Below are 21,434 nucleotides of genomic sequence, written 5' to 3' on the forward strand. Positions count from 1 at the left end.
GATATATTTATTTTTTATTATGTATACCGTGTTTTGTTTGCATGTACACCTGCACACCTGAAGAGGGCATTAGATCTCATTATAGATGGTTGTGAACCACCATGTGGTTGCTGGGAATTGAACTCAGGACCTTTGGAAGAACAGGCAGCGCTTTTAACCACTGAACCATCTCTCCAGCCCAGTATTTTATTCCTGTTTCGCTTTGTTTCGTTTTGTTTTCTGGCAACCAGCTACTCATTTACACTAAATTTAGTGAGGGCACTGAATTCACATCAATCTAAAAATTACACTGCAGATTTTTCTAGAACTGGTGAGAAAATGGTTCCTTTTCATGGTCTTGATAAATTATTGACCTCAGACAGGATTAAGAATCACTAAGCCAGAAGTGTATTGTCATCTAGAGGCTGTGGTCTTAGAGAAACCAGCTCCTTCCATAAGAACCGCCTCACTCTCTCTACACTTTTTCTCTATGGAAATCCCAGGCTTATGAATAATTTGAAATACAATTATCAAATATGTGTTGGGCAGGATGAAAAACAAGAATTCTTTGTTGGATGAGGTTGGCAGTACAGCTCAAGAGCTATAAAAATTGAAACTCTTAAAATTTATGTTAAGGAAGTGATTAAATGTGGGTACCATAACTTGTGTCTAACAAATTTCCTGGTAGATTTAGGATGCTGAAAATAGCTCTACTGAAGAAACACTAGTGACATGGAAAGTTTTCTCTTAATTAAGTAGAAAATTTTAAAAAGGATAGAAACTACCCATTGAATACAGTGCAGGGTCCCAATTATACCACGTTATATATGTTTAAACTATTTCTTATTCCTACTGTTTTAGGGATTCCTGTGTTCTATATGCAATGTTAGTGGAAGTTACAACAAAGCCAACAAACAGAACTCACGTCTCAAGGTCCAGTCTGTCAGGAACTGTCCATGCTACACATGCATTTCTACAGGACTCTGCCTGCAGTGTATTAACGTACACCCCAACCTCCAACAGTTGGCCTTGCATAGCATGTGCTTGGTGCTGGCCTAGGCATCGTAATGTGAAATTTCATTCAGTAGGTATGGTTGGCCCATTGGGTATTTATTAAGGACTTTTTTATTACCGAGGAACATGGCACTCAGGAAAATGGGCTCATCCAAGGCTGTGAAGGAAGAAAGTAACTCCGCTAGGACCAAACCTCAGGGTGTCTGACTGTAAAGCTGGCACACCTTCCTCTATTTCACACTGTCCGTTCATGTGAACAGTCGGGGACAAATTACCCTAGAGCCACCGAGTGTTCTGTCTCAGTGGAGATTCTGCCAGGCCGGCAGTTACACATCTTGCTTCAGAACTTACCTCTGGGACAAACTGATAATCATAAATTGTTCCCTTCTCAGGAAAAGGCACCGTTAATGTCTTGGAGGACACTTGGTCCATACCACTCAGTAATTTATACTTATTTCGAGTTAGGTCTGAAATTGGTCCTTCCATTAGCTCGTGGAGGATCTTACTGAATTTTAGACGGTCATCATCTGTACAAGATGCACCGATAGACCAAATCAATGAAAACAGGAAGATGCCCTGCATCGGAGAGATGAGAAGATAGAGAGGAATTAAAGAGACGCTTTATCTATCCTGATGGCTCAAATCAGATCAGCCAGATTGATACCTCCGAGAGGAAATGTGTAATAGCAGGTCACCCAAGGGTTCTATAAGAATTAGTTCCCCCCCAAATTATGTCTCGTGCAATCTTCAAAGTGATGCAATGCAGAGCATAAATTCAAGGAAAATCTTAACGACCATACTTTTAGTAAACCACGTGTTTTAAACTCATATTGGTGTTTGTTCTTTAAAGGAACACTGAGGTAATTTTGGTAGGCAAAAAAAAAAAAACCATATTTTCATTTCAATTTAATGCAGATGCCCTGGGTTGAAGTAAAACCGATTTCTGCTGTTTTATTTGAAATGCTTTAATTAATGAATCAGCATTAATTAAACGAACCAGATTTGCCATTCTAAAAGCATCCTGTTTCTACCAAAGCAAATGGCAGGGAAGACCAGACCCACCAATTACATGACAAAAGTCAGCCTGCTTTAAAATCAAGTCTCCTTTCAGATGATAAAATGAACAATCACAACCACGCTGAGAAACCTCTGCCTCTAATCCTGTTCATTTAACACTTCATTTATGTGAAAGCTATCTCTCTCAGGAAAATACTTTTTCCTAAATTAAAAGGTAACTTATTTTCATAAAATATGAGTTGTAAGAATTACATATTGGCCAACTTAGAAGTACTGCCATGATCAGTATGTTAATATTTTTATCTAAAACATCCAAGGCCTATTGCTATCTCATTACTACCTTTTAAGAGTTTCAGTTGCTTTTAAATTACATGTAGCTGTGTGTGCCTGTGTTGGGTGTGTGTACAAGAGCACAGGTGCTGACAGAGGCCCCTGAAAGTAGCTTTTTTTGAACTGCCTGAATCGAGTGCTAGGAACTGAAGTCCCACACAAGAGCAGAGAGCTCTCCCCACCACTGTACCATCTCTCCAGCCCCAGATCAGGTCTGTTTATCAGATTTTTCAAATATTTTTTCAAACCTGTTTATCAGTCTTAAGATACAGATCAATGGTAGATCACTAGCCTAGCATGTGTTACCTCCTGAAGTCAGCCTCCAATACTGAAAAATGAATATCTAAATAATAAACAAATAAGTAAATAAACAAACTATTTATTTATTTATTTATTTATTTATTTATGGGTTGCCTATTTTTTAATTTTCCTTAACCTCAAATGTACTTATACACTTTCACACACCCATTCTCCCAAAATGTAAACCTGTTCTTATACATAAAAGACAAAAGTCAAAGTGGAAAAATAACGAATCGTGGGTGGGGAAAGGGTCTGTGACAAAGACTGCTTCTGAGGCTGGTCAGGGCTTGGTTTCAGTGGCAGAACCTTGCTGATCCGCTCTGTCATCCATCACTCAAAACCTCATGGCCCAGACATATCTACAAATGTAGTTTTGCTGACAGCGCTGTTTGGGGCTTGGCCTCTTTCTCCCTCATAGGCCTCCACAGCTTCCTTAAATCCAATCTCAGGAAGAGAGTGGGCCTCATTGATTAGGAGGCTTTGGTGAAAGTGGGAGGCATCTGTTTTTGTACTGCAAGACCCAGAAAGCAGTGAACCATCTTACCTCAAGCAGAGAGAAAGTTTCTCGATCATTTCTTTCTTTTTGCTTGTTTTCATCAGCAAAGTCATCCATAAAACAGTCTATGAGATTCATTAAGGATCGAGCCAAGTTCGTATCTGAAGTAGGAGAGAGCTCCTAAAAAATCAGAAGGAAATGTCTATAAAACAAATGAAGACAGGTGTTAGGATACCAACCACGTATGTTTATGGAGCCTGTCCAAGCCTATCGGGCCAGAATTCATGTAAAGGTACTCTTGTGATTCTCATTTATGAAGGGAAGCCGAGGTACACTTTTATTCCTTGACTAAAGTGACTGCCACGTTTCAGTAACATGTACTCTATTTATGATGTATTGTGTGACACCCATGAACTTTGGTACCCATATGGAGGTGTTTCATGGGCTGGGTCTCCTTTTCCACCTGGTTGAGGCAGGGCTCTTCTCTTTGCCTCTCTGCACAGAATAGCTGGCTTGCAGATTGTCTTGACTCCTCTTGCCATCTTGCCATGCAAATGCTCACATCTCAGAGGTACCTACCATGTTTGGCTTTTTGTGAGTTCTGGGAATAGAACTTGGGTTGCCAGGTTTACGCAGTAGGTGCTCTTACCCACTGAGCCATCTCAGCAGCTGGTGGTGTGTACGTTTTATAAAAATCTCTAAAGCAAATTTTCAAGTTAAAAAGTATGTGTTTATCTTAATCAAGGGCATAGAGGCTATCCTTTATACGTCTTAGAAACCAAACGATGGAAGAAAAAAAAAGACACTTAATTTACCTATATGTAATACTTAATAAATAAAACCCACTTAAAGATCTGTTTACAATCCATAGCTATAGTTACAGAAAACTGAACTCCAAGATAGATCTCTGGGTTCACTCCGTGTGTGCAGAACTTCACACTGTGCACTTGGCATTTTTGGCATCTCATCTGTACAGTTTATTAAAGTAGACCAGGAAACCCCACAGGTCCTAGAACCATGCTCTCAACATGCGCCCACCATCTTCCCTGTAGCAGCTCTGTTCCAGCCTTCTTACTTGCCCTCCTTTGTGGTCGTATGTGAAAATTCACATGGCAAAATCCTCTCTGAGGGCCAGGAGTGGCAGGCTTTCTACTCAGCCACCCCATCCCAGTAAAAGGTGCAGACACCAGGAGTGAGATGCTGGCCACTGATGGGGCGCTCACACACAAATGGTCCTCCTAGGCAGACATCCATTACTGTAATAGCTATCCGTAAGTTCTGTATGAGAGAACAGAACTCAGAGTACGTGAGAAAGTTTACATTAGAGGTTTGGTTTTGTGTACAGCCAAGGTCCACGCCAGCAGCACAGAAAGTTTATTTATTTGACAGCACTAGGGAAAAAGAACCCTCAGTTTCCGTACCTTGCTTTATTCTGACTCTCAGAGCATGTGTGCTCAGACAGTTTGGACCATGGCTCCTTCCTCTTTGTAACATACTTTGGTGCCAGCCACGCTTCCAAGACACCCCCATTCTTGTCAGTGTCTCCCGCATTCCCCGGCCACTACCCCACGCATCCTGTCATCTTTGTTCACATGCATTTTCAAGATACCCCATTTCCTTTCTTATCTTTCTACCAAGGATTTGATTGCTTTAGAAAAATTGGGAAAACAAATATACACATACATTAACCCACACTTGCACATGAAGATATAATATACACTGCCCACCATAAATAAGGGATAATATCTTAGATATTATAACTAACAGGGATGGGAAGACTTTTCAGGTTTGTTTGTTTTTTAATAGAGAATAGTTTTGAAGAGAGAGAGAGAGAGAGAGAGAGAGAGAGAGAGAGAGAGAGAGAGAGAAGAATTACACCAACAATACGGTCTCCATTTCCAAGATGCTACACTTTGCCTGATTTGGGAGAAAACTTGTATGAATTCAAGCCTTCTTATTTTCGTCTGAGCTAAGGTTTTAGCAGGGAGTGTCGGCATATCCCTGTAATCCTAACACTTGTGGGAGGCAGATGCAGCCAGACTGCAGGTTACTTACTGGCTGGCCTGGCTTTTCCAGAGTTACACAGACAAGATTTGTATCAAAAAAAAAAAAAAAAAAAAAAAAAAGAAAGAAAGAAAGAAAGAAAAAAAGAATAAAAATGGAAAACAAAACCCAGTCAAACCTGCTATAAGGTACTTTATCCATTGGCTTTAGAAAACACATTGAAATTAATACCTTTAAGCCTAATTTCCTAATTTGGTTTAAATCTTAAAATGCCTGTTTGTCTTACCTTTGTGTGCCTTCTAATGAACTCCATAGAAACTGGGACCATTCTGTCAAACAAGCCTTCTATAAACTCCCTCTGGATGACACTGACTGACGGTGGTAACGTGTTTAGCCAAGACGCCATGAGTGGCCTCCAGCCTAGCATGTGCGGCTCCATATAGATCATGCCACAGCGGGAAACCTACAAGGACACATGTTGCTTAGCATCCATGTAATGGTTAGGAAGCTCCCTTGCCCACACAGGGTCGTTTTGCACAATAGACGGGTGATTGTAAACAGGTAGATATCTTCTCACAGATGGGGGGGGAGGTGTCACAAGAGGCACATCTGATCCCAGGCACCTCGGTGTCGAGTCTCTTCTGTTTTGTGTACCTCAAGAAGAAAGAACACTGAGTCCTTCGCTAACCTTACCATGGATTCAGTTTGGCCGCATGCAGCCCCCTACACAGTGGCTACAGCAAGCGGCTCTAAGAAGCCTCTTATTGATCATCAGATTGCCACGATGGTAGAAAACCTTCTTCAGTTAAACACTGGGGCAGAATCAGATGAGATGACATGGGGAGGCCACAAGACCTGGTTTCCTAGTGGGCATTAAGATGACATGGAACATCTGTTTCTTACAACCCTCTTAGGGGAAAAAGATTTAATTTTGTACAGTTTCATGATCTCAGCTGTGCATGTGTGTGATTTCGCAAAACGATCCCAGGTAAGAGAGAAAAGTAACTGCCTTACTGAATTTGCCAAGGCATGCAATCGGACATGCCGGTTCTTTCAGGATCACAAACTGCTCTCACAATGGAATGTATCAACGCATTCCACTTAGAGTAAAAGCTACCAGGTGACCAGAAACATTTACAGAAGTGGTTCAGTTCACAGACAGATGCCAGTGCTGGGAACTTACAGTGGCAGGAGAAGCGACTTCCAGATCCATCGGCTCAAATATCAGGTTCATCTGCGGTGACATTTGAATGATCTCCCCGCTCATCAGACACAGCTTCTTGTTGTCATCCAGCACAGTGTTCATGTTCTCTATCCACACCGCGTCAACTGGCCCATCGAAAATCAGCCACTTCCTGTCCGGAGTCTACTTTACACACAGGGTAACGGAACGAAGGAAACAGGTCAGTGATATTATTTCAAAATTTAAAAAAAATATATATATATATAATTTAGAGTTAATTTGCCATGAAAACATCAAAAAGCACAAACACGTGTGTGCATGCATGATGCACACAAGGACACACACACACACACACACACACACACACACAGATGAAGAAGCCTACATATGCCACGGACAAGACAAAACTGTAACTTCTTACCTTGATTCAATCTTTTCTATGTTTCCAAGGCTCATATGCAAAATGCTTTAAAAAATGTCAGAACTGAAAATACTATTGGCAGGGAAGTCAGAATTTCATTCAAATATGCCTGCTCCTAGTATTTTATAGCTCATTCTTATCAGTTTTTTTAAAAAAATTAATGGTTCCTATGTGCTATGCTAAAAATTTTCATTCCTCTATGAAATGAGTTCACACGCACACTCACACACACACACATGCATGCACACACACACACACACACACACACACACACACACACACACTCACACACACTCTCCTAGGATGAACTGTGTCATAAGTGTATAGGACAGGGGTTAATCTTGATACTGTGACCCTTTAATGTAGTCTCTCATGTTGAAGTGATCCCCAACTATAAAATTATTTTTGTTGCTACTTCATAATTTTGCTGCTTTTATGAGTTACAGTGTAAATATCTGTGGTTTGCAATGGCCTTAGATGACCCCTATAAAAGAATTATTTGCCCTCAAAGGTGTTATAACCCACAAGTTGAGAACCACTGGTGTAGGATATTAAAATCAACATAACATTCATACAAAGTTCAGTACATCAGTAATAATGTAAGATCAGTATAACAGCCTAACAAATATTTAAGAAATATGAAAATGCTCATATATTGTCCAGAAAATAGTCAACTTTATGATTCTTATAATTCCACCTGCTTGTGTATGCAAAAAATATTTGGCTCACCTTTGCCTAATGTGAGCTGCAGTGGAGATGGATTTAAAGCCTTCTTACCCCACGCTCAGAGCCATGGTCAACTCCATAGGACAGAGAGCTGCCCCGGCGTCGAACTGTCCATGCTCACACTGAGACTCATGCTTGTGTGCCCAGGACTCAGGAGGGCAGCGAGGAAGGGGTCACCCTATGCTCTGCACGATCACTGGAGGTCAGCTCTCCCTCCCACCCTGAGCAGCCAGCACCCGTCAAGTGTCACTTTAGGGACGCTGCTGTGACCTTGAGCTTCACAGTGTGAAGGACTTCCTGTTTGCCCAGCTCTACTGTTTTTGAGTAAACTGCTGCGTCTCCCTGAGATTTGGTGATATAGCTTTCTGCAAAATATAATGTAAGCTATGTAACTGCGCATAACATAGAGGTACCTCATGGCAGTTTCTATGTAAACGATGTGTCTGCTTATACTTTCGAGAAGCTTAGTGTTGTTATTCTGGGCCTCAGCTCATGCTCTTTGGACTTTGCTTTTGAGTGTGACAGAAAACCACCCCACAGAATGAGGCAGGGAAGAGATGCCAGCCCTGGAATGTCATTTAAGACTTCTGATGTCCCCACTGCAGCCTCTTCTCTTCCGGCCACAATACATAGAAAGTGCTGGGACGTTAGACATCCTTGTTCTCTAAGCACTGAGCTATTTCTAAGAACAAGTGGGCACCACAGGGGAAGCAGCTCAGTGTGCAGAGACAAAGGATGCCGCAGGAGAGGCCACATCCCTCGGCTCATCTGCTTTCCTGCCTCCCACGAGGTGTGGTGAGCACCTCCAGGTCTGAGGTGTCCAGGAGCATGCTGTCTGCTGCTCTGGTGCGTGCGACCGTCATTACTCACAGAAACACCATCAAAGCAGCCAGAGATGTGCTTACAGTAAGCATCTTAAGACATAAGTACAAATGTCTGCTTGAAATAACTGGGGGAAGAATCAGACGCTGGTCACAGGACACATCACAACCTTTTAAAAACCTGCATTTTTGAGAGTGTGGATTCTCACCGCGGAAGCCGCGAATGCGCGAAAGCTGACAGCCAGGATTCCGTCAGACCACTCATGTGATACTAGGTCAAACTGCCCATACAGCTGGCCCATGGTGACAGACTTTGGATTTAAGACAGTTATTTGAACCTTGTTTTCTTCCATTAGTCCCTGAATGAAAAAGAAAAGCCAATATTATTCATCTTGAAAGATACTTACTGTCTTTTCTTATAGAAAACATGGCTATGTACATACAAGTACCTTAAGGAACCTATAGAGAAGCTGCCAGAAATAAAGAATGAATTTAACAAGGCTCCAAAGCATACATTTGATGTGTGGAAGAAATCATTTCTATTTTATCTATATTGCCAGTGAACAACTGAAAAGTCAAGTTTTGAACTGTTATTTATAACAGTATTTTAAAGCAACAAATTATACAAAAGTAAATTGTGTTCTTCTTCTTCTTCTTTTTTTTTTTTTTTTTTTTTTTTTTGAGACAGGGTTTCTCTGTGTAGCCCTGGCTGTCATAGACTCACTTTGTGGATTAGGCTGCCCTCAGACTCACAACGATCTGCTTGCCTCTGCCTCCCAAGTCCTGGGATTAAAGGCGTGCACTATCACTGCCCAGCTCATTCTTATAAATATGAAATTACAGAAAAAGAATTAGCAACTGTTTTGGGTAAAGGCCCACCTAGTAAATGATGCAGGTTTTGGGAGTTTTTGTTCTGTTTTCAGTTTTTGAAAATTGTAAAACAAAACAAAACCTGTTCACATCACTCTGAGTTCATCAGCATTACAAACATAAGCTTGGGCTGGATTTGGCCTGTGGGCTGTAACTTGCTGACCCTTGCTACAGAATGTTTTCTGAGAGAAAATAAAGAGATGTAATGATAGAGACTTCCCACTGAGTCAAAAATTTCATATTAGTAAATTGCCCATTTTGGCCAGAACCCTGGCTCTATGGCATTATTATAAGACATGTTGGTACCCTTGGGGGCACATAAGCCTTGTTTTTAAATTAACAGAATTAATTTTTAGAGCAAACTCAAATTTGTGGGAAATTGAGTAGAAAGTGCCAAGCCTCCAGAATGCCCGCCTTTCCGGTGCCCTTGCACACTGGGTGGCAATGGGCTTTACAGATGCACTATTGTTGAGCAAAGTATACAACTCATATTAGGGCTGACTCAGTGCTTAGCTTTGTGGAGTTTGCTCACTACGTCATGTTATGTGGCCGCCGTTATAGCATTGTGCAGAATAGTATAACTTACTTAAAAATCTCCTCTGCTGAAGTATTCTTACTCATTTATATTTATATTTATATTTATATGTCATTATATGTAATGGCATAGCAACTCCAATTCTTTCCAATTCTGCCCGGGCTTTGGGCAGACACAAACCAGTAAACCAAAGAGCAGGTGTGTAACGAATCCTCCTAAACAACAAAACAACGCTCCTGCCTTTTGCTCTCTCCCCTGTGCCTGGAAGAGCTTTGCTGTGAAAGTTCCTCAGTGGAGCAGTGTGGGCAAGCTGCACTCGCTTTTTAATCAGGATGAAGTTGCTGCCCCTAAGAACAGGTTTTGCTCCAAAGGCCAGTGAGGGGGGAACTACGGGTTGAGTGTGGTAGCTGAGGGAACAGCGGTGCCACTATCACCATTACCAGAGAATGAACAGATCGTTTGGTCTTTTCAGGACACCAGAAAACATGCTTACCCTTTACTCCCATCCTCTTCCAGCAGTGTGCTGCCTCCTCATTTTAGAGACTTTACATTTGTGTGGGACAGAACCAATCAGATGGCATAACAGTGAGCCAGTAGCACAGGCGAAACACAGACAAGCCAAAGCCAGGAAAGGGAAGATAAGAAGGCAAGCTGATGGGGGGAGAATTAAAAACAAGATGGAAGGAAAAAGAAGGAAGAGAGGAAATGCTTTGAAAATAGGAGAGGAGGCCGGGAAAATAGCATGTTAATTAATGACACTAAATGTAAATCACCTTAAATTCCCCAATAAAATAGAAAGACCAGAAGAGGACACAGGCTCCCACTCCTGACAAGGAACCTATTGACAAAGCGAAAGTCCGTTCCTAACGATGGCGTGTCACTAGGTATATTAACCATCCCCTAGAGCAAGCTCCAAGTCCAGGCATAGTGCACCAGCAAAAAACGAATTCCATGTTGTTGTTTGGTTTTGTTGTTTTGTTTTGTAGGCTTTTGTTTCATTTTGTTTTGTTTTTGGCATTTTGTGTGTGTGTGTGTGTGTGTGTGTGTGTGTGTGTGTGTGTGTGTGTGTATGTGTCTTATTTGTTCTTTGTTTGTTTTGGTTTTTCCTTCTTTCTTTTCTTTTTTTTTGAGAGAGAGAGAGAAAGAGAGAGACAGAGTGACAGAGAGAGACAGAGAGACAGAGAGAGAGCCTGAAGTTGGGTGGATAGGAAAAGAAGAAGGATTTGGGAGGAGTCAAGGGAGAAAAAACACAATCAAAATATATTATGTAAAAATTGTAAATAAAAAAAATTTAATATAAAGACCATCAACCTGAATGTTAGACTGTTATTTCACAATGATACTAAGGCTACGTTTGAAGCTATAGGTTAACAGGTACACAGGGGAATGCAGAAACAGCATCCAAGGTAAATAAGACATGTAAATATTTTGGTATTCACTGAAGATATAATGACCAGAAGCACATATGGACTCCAGGCACTGAAATAGGAGGGAAAAGCTGCCCAAACTACGAGAGGATGCAAAGGGAGGGAAGCCTCAGCTGCACAAGTCCAGGCTCTCCTCTGCTTAGCATGTCAAAGTAGGTCACAGTGGGACTTGCCTAAGGATTTTAAATGATTGGGGGCTGTAGACATGGCTCAGCAGTTAAGAACACTTGCTATAGGATGTCCTCCCCTCTGACTCAAGCCAAAGAAAATATAGGCAGCAAACTTCGAATCCCTACCCAGACCTAGCTGATGGACAGGACATTCTCCACCATTGAGTGGAGAGTGGGGTCTGACTTTCATACAAACTCTGGTGCCCCATTTCTGACCACATCCCCTGGATGGGGAGGCCTGGTGGCACTCAAAGGATAGCAGGTCACCAAGAAGAGACTTGATAGCCTATGAGCATATTCAGGGGGAGGAGGTCCCCCTCAGTCACAGACATAGGGGAGAGGAGTAGGGGGGAAGCGGGAGGGCGGATACAAGGGATGTGATAACATGAGATGTAATATGAATAAATTAATTTTTAAAAAAAAGAACACTTGCTATTCTTGCAGAAGGCTGGGGTTTGGTGCCTAGTGCCTGTGTCTAGTGGTTCACAGCTACCTGTAAATCCAGCTCCAGGGAATCGGCCACTCTCTTTTCACCTCTAAGGGAGTGCACACACGTGCACATACACACATAAATAAACAAACAAACAAACAAACAAATAAAGACAACTTGAAGAAACTTGAATAGTAGCCATATATGCACACACATGCCTTAAAACCACTGGCATCTCATAACATAAGCTTACATTATAAGATCCCATAAAAAATAAAAATACTCTCCTAAAAGCATTAAAATAAAATCTTCAATTTCTTTTGTATTTTCTTTCTTTCTTTCTTTTATAAAAACAACCAAAATGCACTAACTTTAACTCAAAAAGAAGTTAAGGATTGAGAGCCGCATGTGTGGCACACTCACGTGTGTGGTGCACTCACGTGTGTTGGACTATCTGCCTCCTTCATTCTGCCCTTCCAGTTTTATCACCCCTAACTCATGTTCTCTTTTTAATGATTTTACACTGCCCCGTGGAAAGTATATTTCAAAATAGCCCCGTATCGTCTTTTGCACAAAGCTGGCTGTCAGTGAGTGACTGTGTCACCAGCACACGGACCTTTTCACAGATGTCATTTAAGGATCCAGCCAGAACACGGTACGCGCTGGTCTTCCCGCCAAACGGCTCTCCGACAATCATGAAGCCGTGGCGCACGATCATCATCTCGTAGATCTGAAGGATCTTCTCAGAGAAGAATTTGGTCATTTGCAGATTCATGGCGGCGCAGTTGTCTTTGATGGCTGCCAGCAGGTCGTTGTAATCCGGCTTCGGTAATTTCACCCCAGGGAACAAATCCGAAGTAATTCCCTGAAAGCAGGTGGGAATTTTATGTGGCATATATTTATATCCAAAAGACACAAGCAAATGGTTTTATATTAGCCAGTATGTAAAGTAAGTTTGCATTTAATATAACTGGGAATAGAGCTATTTTAGCAGTTTAGTGAAATATAATGGTTTCTAAACAAAAATAGCCTTGAAAATAGGCGACAACTAGAAACATTTGCCATCCAGTTCTTACCAATCAAGACCAATAAATAACACACACCCCTGCCCCACACACATCAGGTAAAGACTCCCCTGTCAGAGTCAGGTAAAGACCTTCCCTCTGCTTGCTGCTGTGAGAGAGGTCTGTCGCCATCTCACTGGGGTGGGAGGTGTCCTGCAGTACAAGAGGCTGCCTCAGACACGAAACTGTCCTGCCTGGAAGTGTCAAGCATGCCCCACTTGAGAGAGGCACCACTAAATGTCTGCTTCCCAGAATCACTACTGCCTGCGAACACGTCCACGCACGCATACTCCCAACTTCTGAAAGGAAATGCAGCTTGTGTTCCTGCACCAAGGGGACAGACAGAATTCCTCAGGGGACCATTTGAAGTCTTGCTCTGTTTGCTCCATTAATATACGTGCACTGCCAAGTCTAAATGCTAAGGAGAACTCCTTTCAAAATGATGAGAGATAAGGGCTGGAGAGACGGCTCAGAGGTTAAGCACATGGACTGCACTTCCAGAGGTCCTGAGTTCAATTCCCAGCAACCACATGGTGGCTCACAACCATCTGTAATGTGATCTGATGGCCTCTTCTGGCCTGCATCTGTACATGCAGGCAGAACATTGTATACAAAACAATAAATAAATAAATAAATCTTTTTTAAAAATGATGAGAGATGGCTACTGTGTGAGCACACTTGCAGAAGCGTTCCTCACCTTCTTCCCGTGACAGCCTTGAGTCTTTACATACTGGAAGCTACCCACCATGATGGCTCAAAACCTCACAACTACCATTTAGAAGGAGCCAGTGCTCCCAGGACTTGTGACAGCCGACAAAGAGTGAGACAAGACTGATTGTAAAAGGCCATTGTTATTCTAATTCCTCTCCCTCCTGGCTACTCATAATCTAATCTTAAAATATAGCAAGATTTTCAAATTTGGTTCTTAGGTAAAATTATCCCAAATAAAGAATTTAACAAAAGTCACTGCATTCTTTTAAAGAAATGTAATTCTTATTTTATCGAGTGCTAAAGATTCAACAGTGGGCTAGCCTAACTAATTTTCAACATAGAGTCTACATTCTCATGGAATTTGTGGCAAATATTTTATAACTTTTGTATGTTAATTATTATTGTACAGTTTAAAAAAGACACATACAAATTTAAGTTGTTGAAATTATCTGAAGCAACAACCCAAGCTAAGCATACTTCACATAAGAGTAGGATTGGTCCATGTTCCTCTGAACACACCAGCGCTCTTTACAGTCCAGGTCTGTCTGTAGAAAGCCCTACAGACACGGATGCTCTCTGCACTGCTGTGAGAGTGCTGCCATGTGGTAACAGCAAGTGCTCTTACCTCAAAGAGTGGCAAGTCATGGGATAAAAACTTCGGCAGATTTACATCAATAATAGATCTAAGTAGCAATATCTCTTCATTTTCATTTGGATATTTCAGCTAAAAGAAAAAACAGCAGTGAGGATTTCTGTCATGAACACCCTTTTCATATTTATACTTAACCAAACGCACAGCACTTAGGAACAATATAAACAAAATACTGTTCGTGTTTCTACTGTTTCTCATTGCAGAAACTGGTGTTTACACCCAGAGAGTCTCCTCTACCATGAACTGATTACACTTCCACGGGTATGTGGACACAGGAGTAGTGACCAGGGTGTGTGGACACAGGAGTAGTGACCAGGCTATGTGGACACAGGAGTAGTGACCAGGCTGTGTGGACACAGGAGTAGTGACCAGGCTATGTGGACACAGGAGTAGTGACCAGGCTGTGTGGACACAGGAGTAGTGACCAGGCTATGTGGACACAGGAGTAGTGACCAGGCTGTGTGGACACAGGAGTAGTGACCAGGCTATGTGGACACAGGAGTAGTGACCAGGGTGTGTGGACACAGGAGTAGTGACCAGGCTATGTAGACACAGGAGTAGTGACCAGGGTGTGTGGACACAGGAGTAGTGACCAGGGTGTGTGGACACAGGAGTAGTGACCAGGCTATGTGGACACAGGAGTAGTGACCAGGCTATGTGGATACAGTAGTGACCAGGCTGTGTGGACACAGGAGTAGTGACCAGGCTATGTGGACACAGGAGTAGTGACCAGGCTATGTGGATACAGTAGTGACCAGGGTGTGTGGACACAGGAGTAGTGACCAGGCTGTGTGGACACAGGAGTAGTGACCAGGCTATGTGGACACAGGAGTAGTGACCAGGCTATGTGGACACAGGAGTAATGACCAGGCTATGTGGACACAGGAGTAGTGACCAGGCTATGTGGACACAGGAGTAGTGACCAGGCTATGTGGACACAGGAGTAGTGACCAGGCTGTGTGGACACAGGAGTAGTGACCAGGCTATGTGGACACAGGAGTAGTGACCAGGCTATGTGGACACAGGAGTAGTGACCAGGGTGTGTGGACACAGGAGTAGTGACCAGGCTATGTGGACACAGGAGTAATGACCAGGCTTTGTGGATACAGGAGTAGTGACCAGGAATTCAAAACATTGAGAGCTGCTGTTGCCTGTTTATTGGTTAGTACTTGCTTATTCCAGACTCTAATAGGTTACTTTTGTACAAGTCTGAGTGAGGACTATTGTGAGTGAAACAGATGGGCAGAGCACTACGCTATCTGCTGGCTACCTACTGGGCCTGTTCACGTGCCATGTAGTTATCAAGCTCCATAGAGAAGGTGGCGAGGGTTGCCAATCCAGTCCAGATAAAAAAACTTAAACTGTACGGGTCTGTTGTATGCCCAGTACTCACTGTAAACTCTGCTGGAGCTTGGCGCTTGCTTCTTCTGCCTATATTAACATTCAAATAATCAGTGCCACCAAATTCTAACCTTAGAATTGTTTCTCTCAAACTTAACTTACTCACTATCTCATTCAAAGTTCCCCTACCATTATTATTATTATTTATTATTGTTGTTGTTTCTAAAATTTTCTGTTTTTCAAGAACATTTCTGCCAAAAAAAAAAAAAAAAAAAAAAAAAAAAAAAAAAAACGAAAGAGAGAAACGAGGGAGGGAGGCAGGGAGGGAGAGAGAGAGAGAGAGAGAGAGAGAGCCTTGTTCTTTATTAAGCTGCTGCAGCAGGTGCCTGACTGTCTGCAAGCTTCTGACTCTCCAGGGATCCCAGAGGTCAAAGTTGCCCTGCTCATCTGAACTTTATTTTTTGATTAATGTGACCAAAAAAAAAAAATGAATTTTGAAGTGTCAGGATCCATTTTTATTATTTGAGAACTTATTATTTCGAAGCAAATGCTTAAGTTGTCTCTTGGTAGAACAGAAACGAACTTGAAAATATTCAAGCCCAAGCATTGAACAATTCTAAATTAGCTGGTGGTAACAAAGAGTGATAGGATTCATTTTCAGGATTCATTTGCAGCCTAGCTTTTATAGCTCAGTTCCAGTCAGGATTCCAGCGCTGCCCGGCACGAGGACAATGCATTATCCCTCCCGTTATCCAGCCACAACGTAATCCTGACATGCCAGGGTGGTACAAAGTGTTGCTTCTAGGCACTTGTGTTTATTGCAAAAAGAAAAAAAAATGGCTTCAAGTTATGCTAGCTATTATGACTAGAATGGTGCCACTATACATCAGAGTTCTTGATAGCATTTATGATAGAAGATACAGTGCTAACCATTGCTAGTCACATGGGATGGGTTTTAAATCCCCATCTTCTATAGACTGTGAATGTGAGCATTTTGTAAACTCCAATGTCACATTTTAGAGGGGGTTGCTCTTAACAATAACTTATCTCGCCTTCATAAAGAATTAATAGATAGCTCTCTTTCATGGTCCTACTTTGAGAGAGGTCAGCCTTGTCCTGAGTTATCTGTGGTTCCCCTGTATTTAGTTGTGATTTTAAAATGCAAACAGTCGATCGCCATCACCACTAGCCCACAGGTGACTACTACTGGCAATCACAAAAGTGACGATGCTCGGGATGTTTGTATATATGTATTACTTTATACATTATTCTCCACAGAGTGCTACATGTCATATAGATAGAAAACCATCAGGGTGGTTATTGAAAGCATGTTTTCTTTGGCTTGACCTAGCCTCATAGCTTTAAACTCAAACACTAAGAATTACCTGTGCATGGTTTTACAAAACCCTATACTATTTTATTCCCATTGCCAGCAAAGCATTTTTTTTTCTAGCCAGTTGATGAAACCAACTAGATACTGGAACTCTTATGAAGACACTCAGTGCCAAGATTTCAGAAGAGAAAGGTAATGATCTGCAGATTGACCTTCAGATTGCCAGCAGCGGTGAGCACAGACTTCACGGCTCGCATCCCGTAGTCGTAGTGGTGCTGGGAGGACAGTTGCTCTGAACACAAGCGGTAAGTAGCCACGATTTTTATGGACAGCGGCCGAGCAGTGACAAAGCCACAGGAGTACAAAACGATCTCAGCAATCATGGCATAGTCAGGGACCATCATCGCCACTGTCCGGAAGAGAGCCTGAAATGGTGCATCAAAGAGGGTGAGCCTGTTCTTGTTTAGTCAAACACTGCTTCTTATTGCTTTTCCACAATAATCTCATACCTACTAACAATGTCTGGTATTATACATTAATATCATAAATTAACGTGTTAATACATTAATTATAATATTTAGGTCATATGGATAAAGTAATTACACTTGGTTTACCATTAAGGCATATGTAATAAACATACCATTAACAATAGATAAACTGTTCTTTCTAAATATCCAGGATCAGTTTTGCAACGTTCTTTGTGGAAAGCAACATGTTACAGGACAAAAGAACATCAGACAGCCAGGATACAAGAAAATCAGGCCTCTCATCCAGGCTGATGACAACGGCCCTGCTGTTGGGAGCCTGGCTTTTCATCAGGGCTCTCTAGGGAGCCAATTAACGCACAACCTGGAGCTAGTCAGCTGCCCAATTCCAAGACTGTGTTAAGTAAAGGAAATATTTTGATATACTCAAGTCTTTTGAGTCTGTAGAAACCTGACCAGTCCTTCTGCAAGCAAAGTAATGCAAAGAACACTGAAAAGTCTTGGATGATGACTATTAAAGATCAATAATTTTGCAAATTATAAGGATCATTTATACTCATAGAATTTTAAATATTATAGAATAACTAAATACCATGTAGTGGTAAGCAAATATAAAATTAAATATATTTTTAAAGAATACATATAAAATTTATGTTTAGAATATTAGTGTGCATCAGGGTTCACTTTAATAAATTTTGTATTAAAACATTGCTTTCTTGTGTGCACAGACATATACACAATTTTTAAAATGTAGCTTGAGCAAGTAACTTTGAATCTGGACCACTGCATACCAAAGAATGAAATTACTAAAGAACATTGCTATTCACATGGTACATCCTGCAAGTGGTAGGTTTGGAATTGGGTATGTATGTGAGAGAGAGAGAGCAACAGAGAGAGACAGAGAGACAGAGAGAGGCTGAATTTACACAGCAGTCAGCAGCCTCTGTCTAGGAATGCCTTATGCCATCTACCTTTATGACAGTAACAATTATTACGAGTTTGGGGTCAGCATCCAGGGCCTTGTGTGGCAAGTTGAACTCTGAACAGTCAACATACTTCCCAGGTTGCCATACCCTCTCTCACACTTGGTGGCTGTGGGACACTATGAGCACACCTACACCAAAGGGACAACAGCTACAGCAAGTAAAGGAGCTTCCAAGCTAGGTCACTATCATGTTCCACTTATTAGAATGTTATTTTCCTAAAGACAAGTGTTGACATTTAAAATATTCAAAACAAAGCATTTCTGATGGGCCAATGAGAAGCCTAAGTAGGGAGATTCCCGCTACAGAAGCCTGACACCTGAGTTTGGTCCCCAGAAGCCATAATAGAAGAAAAGAGCTAACTATAGAAAAATGCTTATCAGTTATCAAAACATATGTAAGTTATAGTGTATGGCAAATTTGCAAAGGAAGTATACACAATCATTGAACCTTCTAATTTAAAGTGTTTGGGGAGGAAGGAAGAAGGCATGGGTGAAAATACTTCCTTTGATGGGAATGCTGTTACATTATGAACCCCACAGCTCACCACACTATGCCGAATACAACGTGCGAGCGGTTAGGAGGCATCTCTGCATTTGAGGGAATATTGGATTGGTGCCTGACTCACGTCTGAGAAAACAAAAGTGGCCCGTGGCCACAGGCTCAATGCCCAGAGTTTGCAGACACAGGCAATGTGGGAAATGCACATGATAAAAGAAAGAAGCCAGCAGTGTCACCGCTCCAGGCAGACTGAGAGCTCACCCACTGTGAAGCTTGTGTGAAGCCGGCTGCCAGCATCCCAGGAAGAGAGACCCAGGGAAGATGTCTCCAAGGAAGCTACACACTGGGACTTGTGAGGGCTCAGTGTGAACCTCTGCCCAGCCCAGGACGTAACCCCATGGTCACTTCTGAACTTGAGTATGCTCAGTGCTTCTCTGTTAGTTCAAACACTGAATTCATTTGTTAGGGAGGAAAGCAACAGTCAAGGAAAATACTCCGGAGAGAAATAAACATGCAGGAAGGCACAGGGCATTCAGAGGCTAGCAAGATTCCTGTGACAGGCAGGCAAATGGCAGTATGTATGCATTAGCTCCTAATACCAAGACCCTAGCAGACTCTACAAAGAAACTTGCTGTATTTTGTAGACAAAAAAGAGCCCAAATAGTCTCAAAGGTTTATGTTCATGTTTTGGTTATAAGGATGTGTGTGTGTGCCTATGTCTGAGTCTGTGCCTATGTGAGTGCATGTGCCTGCTGAGTCCAGAAGAAAAGCACCGAGTCCCCTGGAGCCACCCAGTGAGAGCACTGAGAAACAAACTCTCATCTTCTACAAGAGTAGGATGTGCTCCCAAACTCTAAGGCACCTCTCCAGGGCCCCAGCAGCTGTTAAAGCTGGAATTACATGGTCGGATTTCTTTTGATAGAAGACATTGGTAGCATTGCAACGGTAGAATCCAGAGCGGAAGACACTGGTGCCAGGGAGTTGTCACCATAGCCCAGCCAAGGTAGAAGGGAAGAGGGCTGGGAGGAAGAAGAGCCAATAAGACAGCACAGAGTCAAGAGCAGTCACAGAAATTGGCAGAAGAGGGGTAGGTGGAGGTGGAGAGGGTTCAGGCATAACAGTGAGGGCTCATAACAGTGCTTTCTAGGGCTCAACACTTCCTTCCTTCCTTCTTTTATCTCTCTCTCTCTCTCTCTCTCTCTCTCTCTCTCTCTCTCTCTCTCTCTCTCTCTCTGAATTCAAAGCTTATTTTAGACTTGTTAGGGATTCCTTCTGAGATGAGGACTCAAGAATTCCTGGTCCCCCTGTCACTGCCTCCCAAAAGCTGGATTACCAGCTGGTGTCTCCACTCTCAGCTAGGAATTTCCATACATACTTGCAAACAGGTTTCTATAGCAACCCCACCCACAAGGACAGCACAGAGGAGGGAACCATAGCAATGGAAAAGCCAGGGGGAGGTTCACAGGAGTTTTTAGCTTAGTGCAGAAAGAAAACCCAACGCCCCAGGAGCCTCAGGGCAAATATCTGGCTATTACTCAACACACACACACACACACACACACACACACACACACACACACACACACACACACACACGTACGTAGTGGGACAGTCAACATGAGGCTTTAGCAGATTTAACCAATCACATTTTCCAGCTTTTTATGACCAACTACTCATGGAATTTTGCCCTCCTACTTTTATGACTGTGCAATCAGTTTGATCCCACTGAATAGAAGAATAATGTGAGTGTGGAATAGAATAGTTGCACAGAGCTTTTCAGCAGAAAGCTGCAAAGAGAAGCCACAAAGAGCCTCTTAGATAAAGGATTTGTCACTTTCTTCTTATAAAATTTATTATATTACTTACTGGGGAGGGTATGCATGCTACAGCCCACTTGTGGAGGTCAGAGGTCAGCTTGAAGGAGTCAGCTCTCCCTTCCCCACGTAGGTTCTGGTCTCAGGTTCGTGGGCTTGGAGGCAGAAGCATTTAGCCACTGAACAATGTCTTCACACACACACACACACACACACACACACACACACACACACACATACACACACACACACCCTTCTCATTTCTAAATCATTCCTTCCTTCACTAAAGCAAAGGGCTTAGTCACATAAGCACATAAAGGGCATAACGTAGATGTACAAAAATATGTGGTGGCAACTAGACTGATTCTGTGGAGCCGTGACCAGCTGAAGGCATGAAGGCTTTAGTCAGAAAACTTGGGTTTGGGTCTACAATTACTAATGTACCATTCTCCAACATACATCGTACTTTATGCACAATCCATAAACATGCAATTCACCCTGGAAGTATATAAAAAGGAGAGCAAATACGTGGAGGAAACAAGCTATTTTACTCATAATTGAAAAATTACTTTTTGAAAGTAAAAGTTTTGTTCTATTCAGCTAGGACAATATTTTGTCCTTTATAAATTAAAACAAAAACAAAAACAAAAACAAACAGGTACCATATATTAACAGGGACTGACATTCGGTAGGGGAGGCCCGTGGTTTCACCCTCTGTTGAAGGAGGTCCAACTACAGGAAGCCTTCCAACAGAGAGAAGCCTTCAGCTAGAACACTCTTTAGCGATGCTCTTTACAACACAGGAACGAAAAGCAACCTAAACGCCC

General features: G+C 42.2%; 1 protein-coding gene across 4 annotated transcripts in view; it reads right to left on the reverse strand.

Annotated features, from left to right (window-relative positions):
* DNAH7 (dynein axonemal heavy chain 7) overlaps nt 1-21,434 on the reverse strand; it is a 253,702-nt gene that overhangs the window by 131,835 nt on the left and 100,433 nt on the right. For all 4 annotated transcript variants that reach the window (XM_084779440.1, XM_084779442.1, XM_084779439.1 and 1 more), the window contains 8 exons: nt 17,037-17,249; nt 14,124-14,222; nt 12,340-12,588; nt 8,501-8,650; nt 6,324-6,506; nt 5,427-5,603; nt 3,185-3,316; nt 1,345-1,569 (listed from right to left, as the gene is read on the reverse strand). In XM_084779440.1, coding sequence (XP_084635566.1) covers nt 1,345-1,569; nt 3,185-3,316; nt 5,427-5,603; nt 6,324-6,506; nt 8,501-8,650; nt 12,340-12,588; nt 14,124-14,222; nt 17,037-17,249 — 1,428 coding nt within the window. The remainder of the gene's footprint in view (nt 1-1,344; nt 1,570-3,184; nt 3,317-5,426; nt 5,604-6,323; nt 6,507-8,500; nt 8,651-12,339; nt 12,589-14,123; nt 14,223-17,036; nt 17,250-21,434) is intronic.

The sequence above is a fragment of the Acomys minous genome (assembly GCF_964271855.1).
Source record: "Acomys minous genome assembly, chromosome: 4".
NCBI classification, from domain to species: Eukaryota; Metazoa; Chordata; class Mammalia; order Rodentia; family Muridae; genus Acomys; species Acomys minous.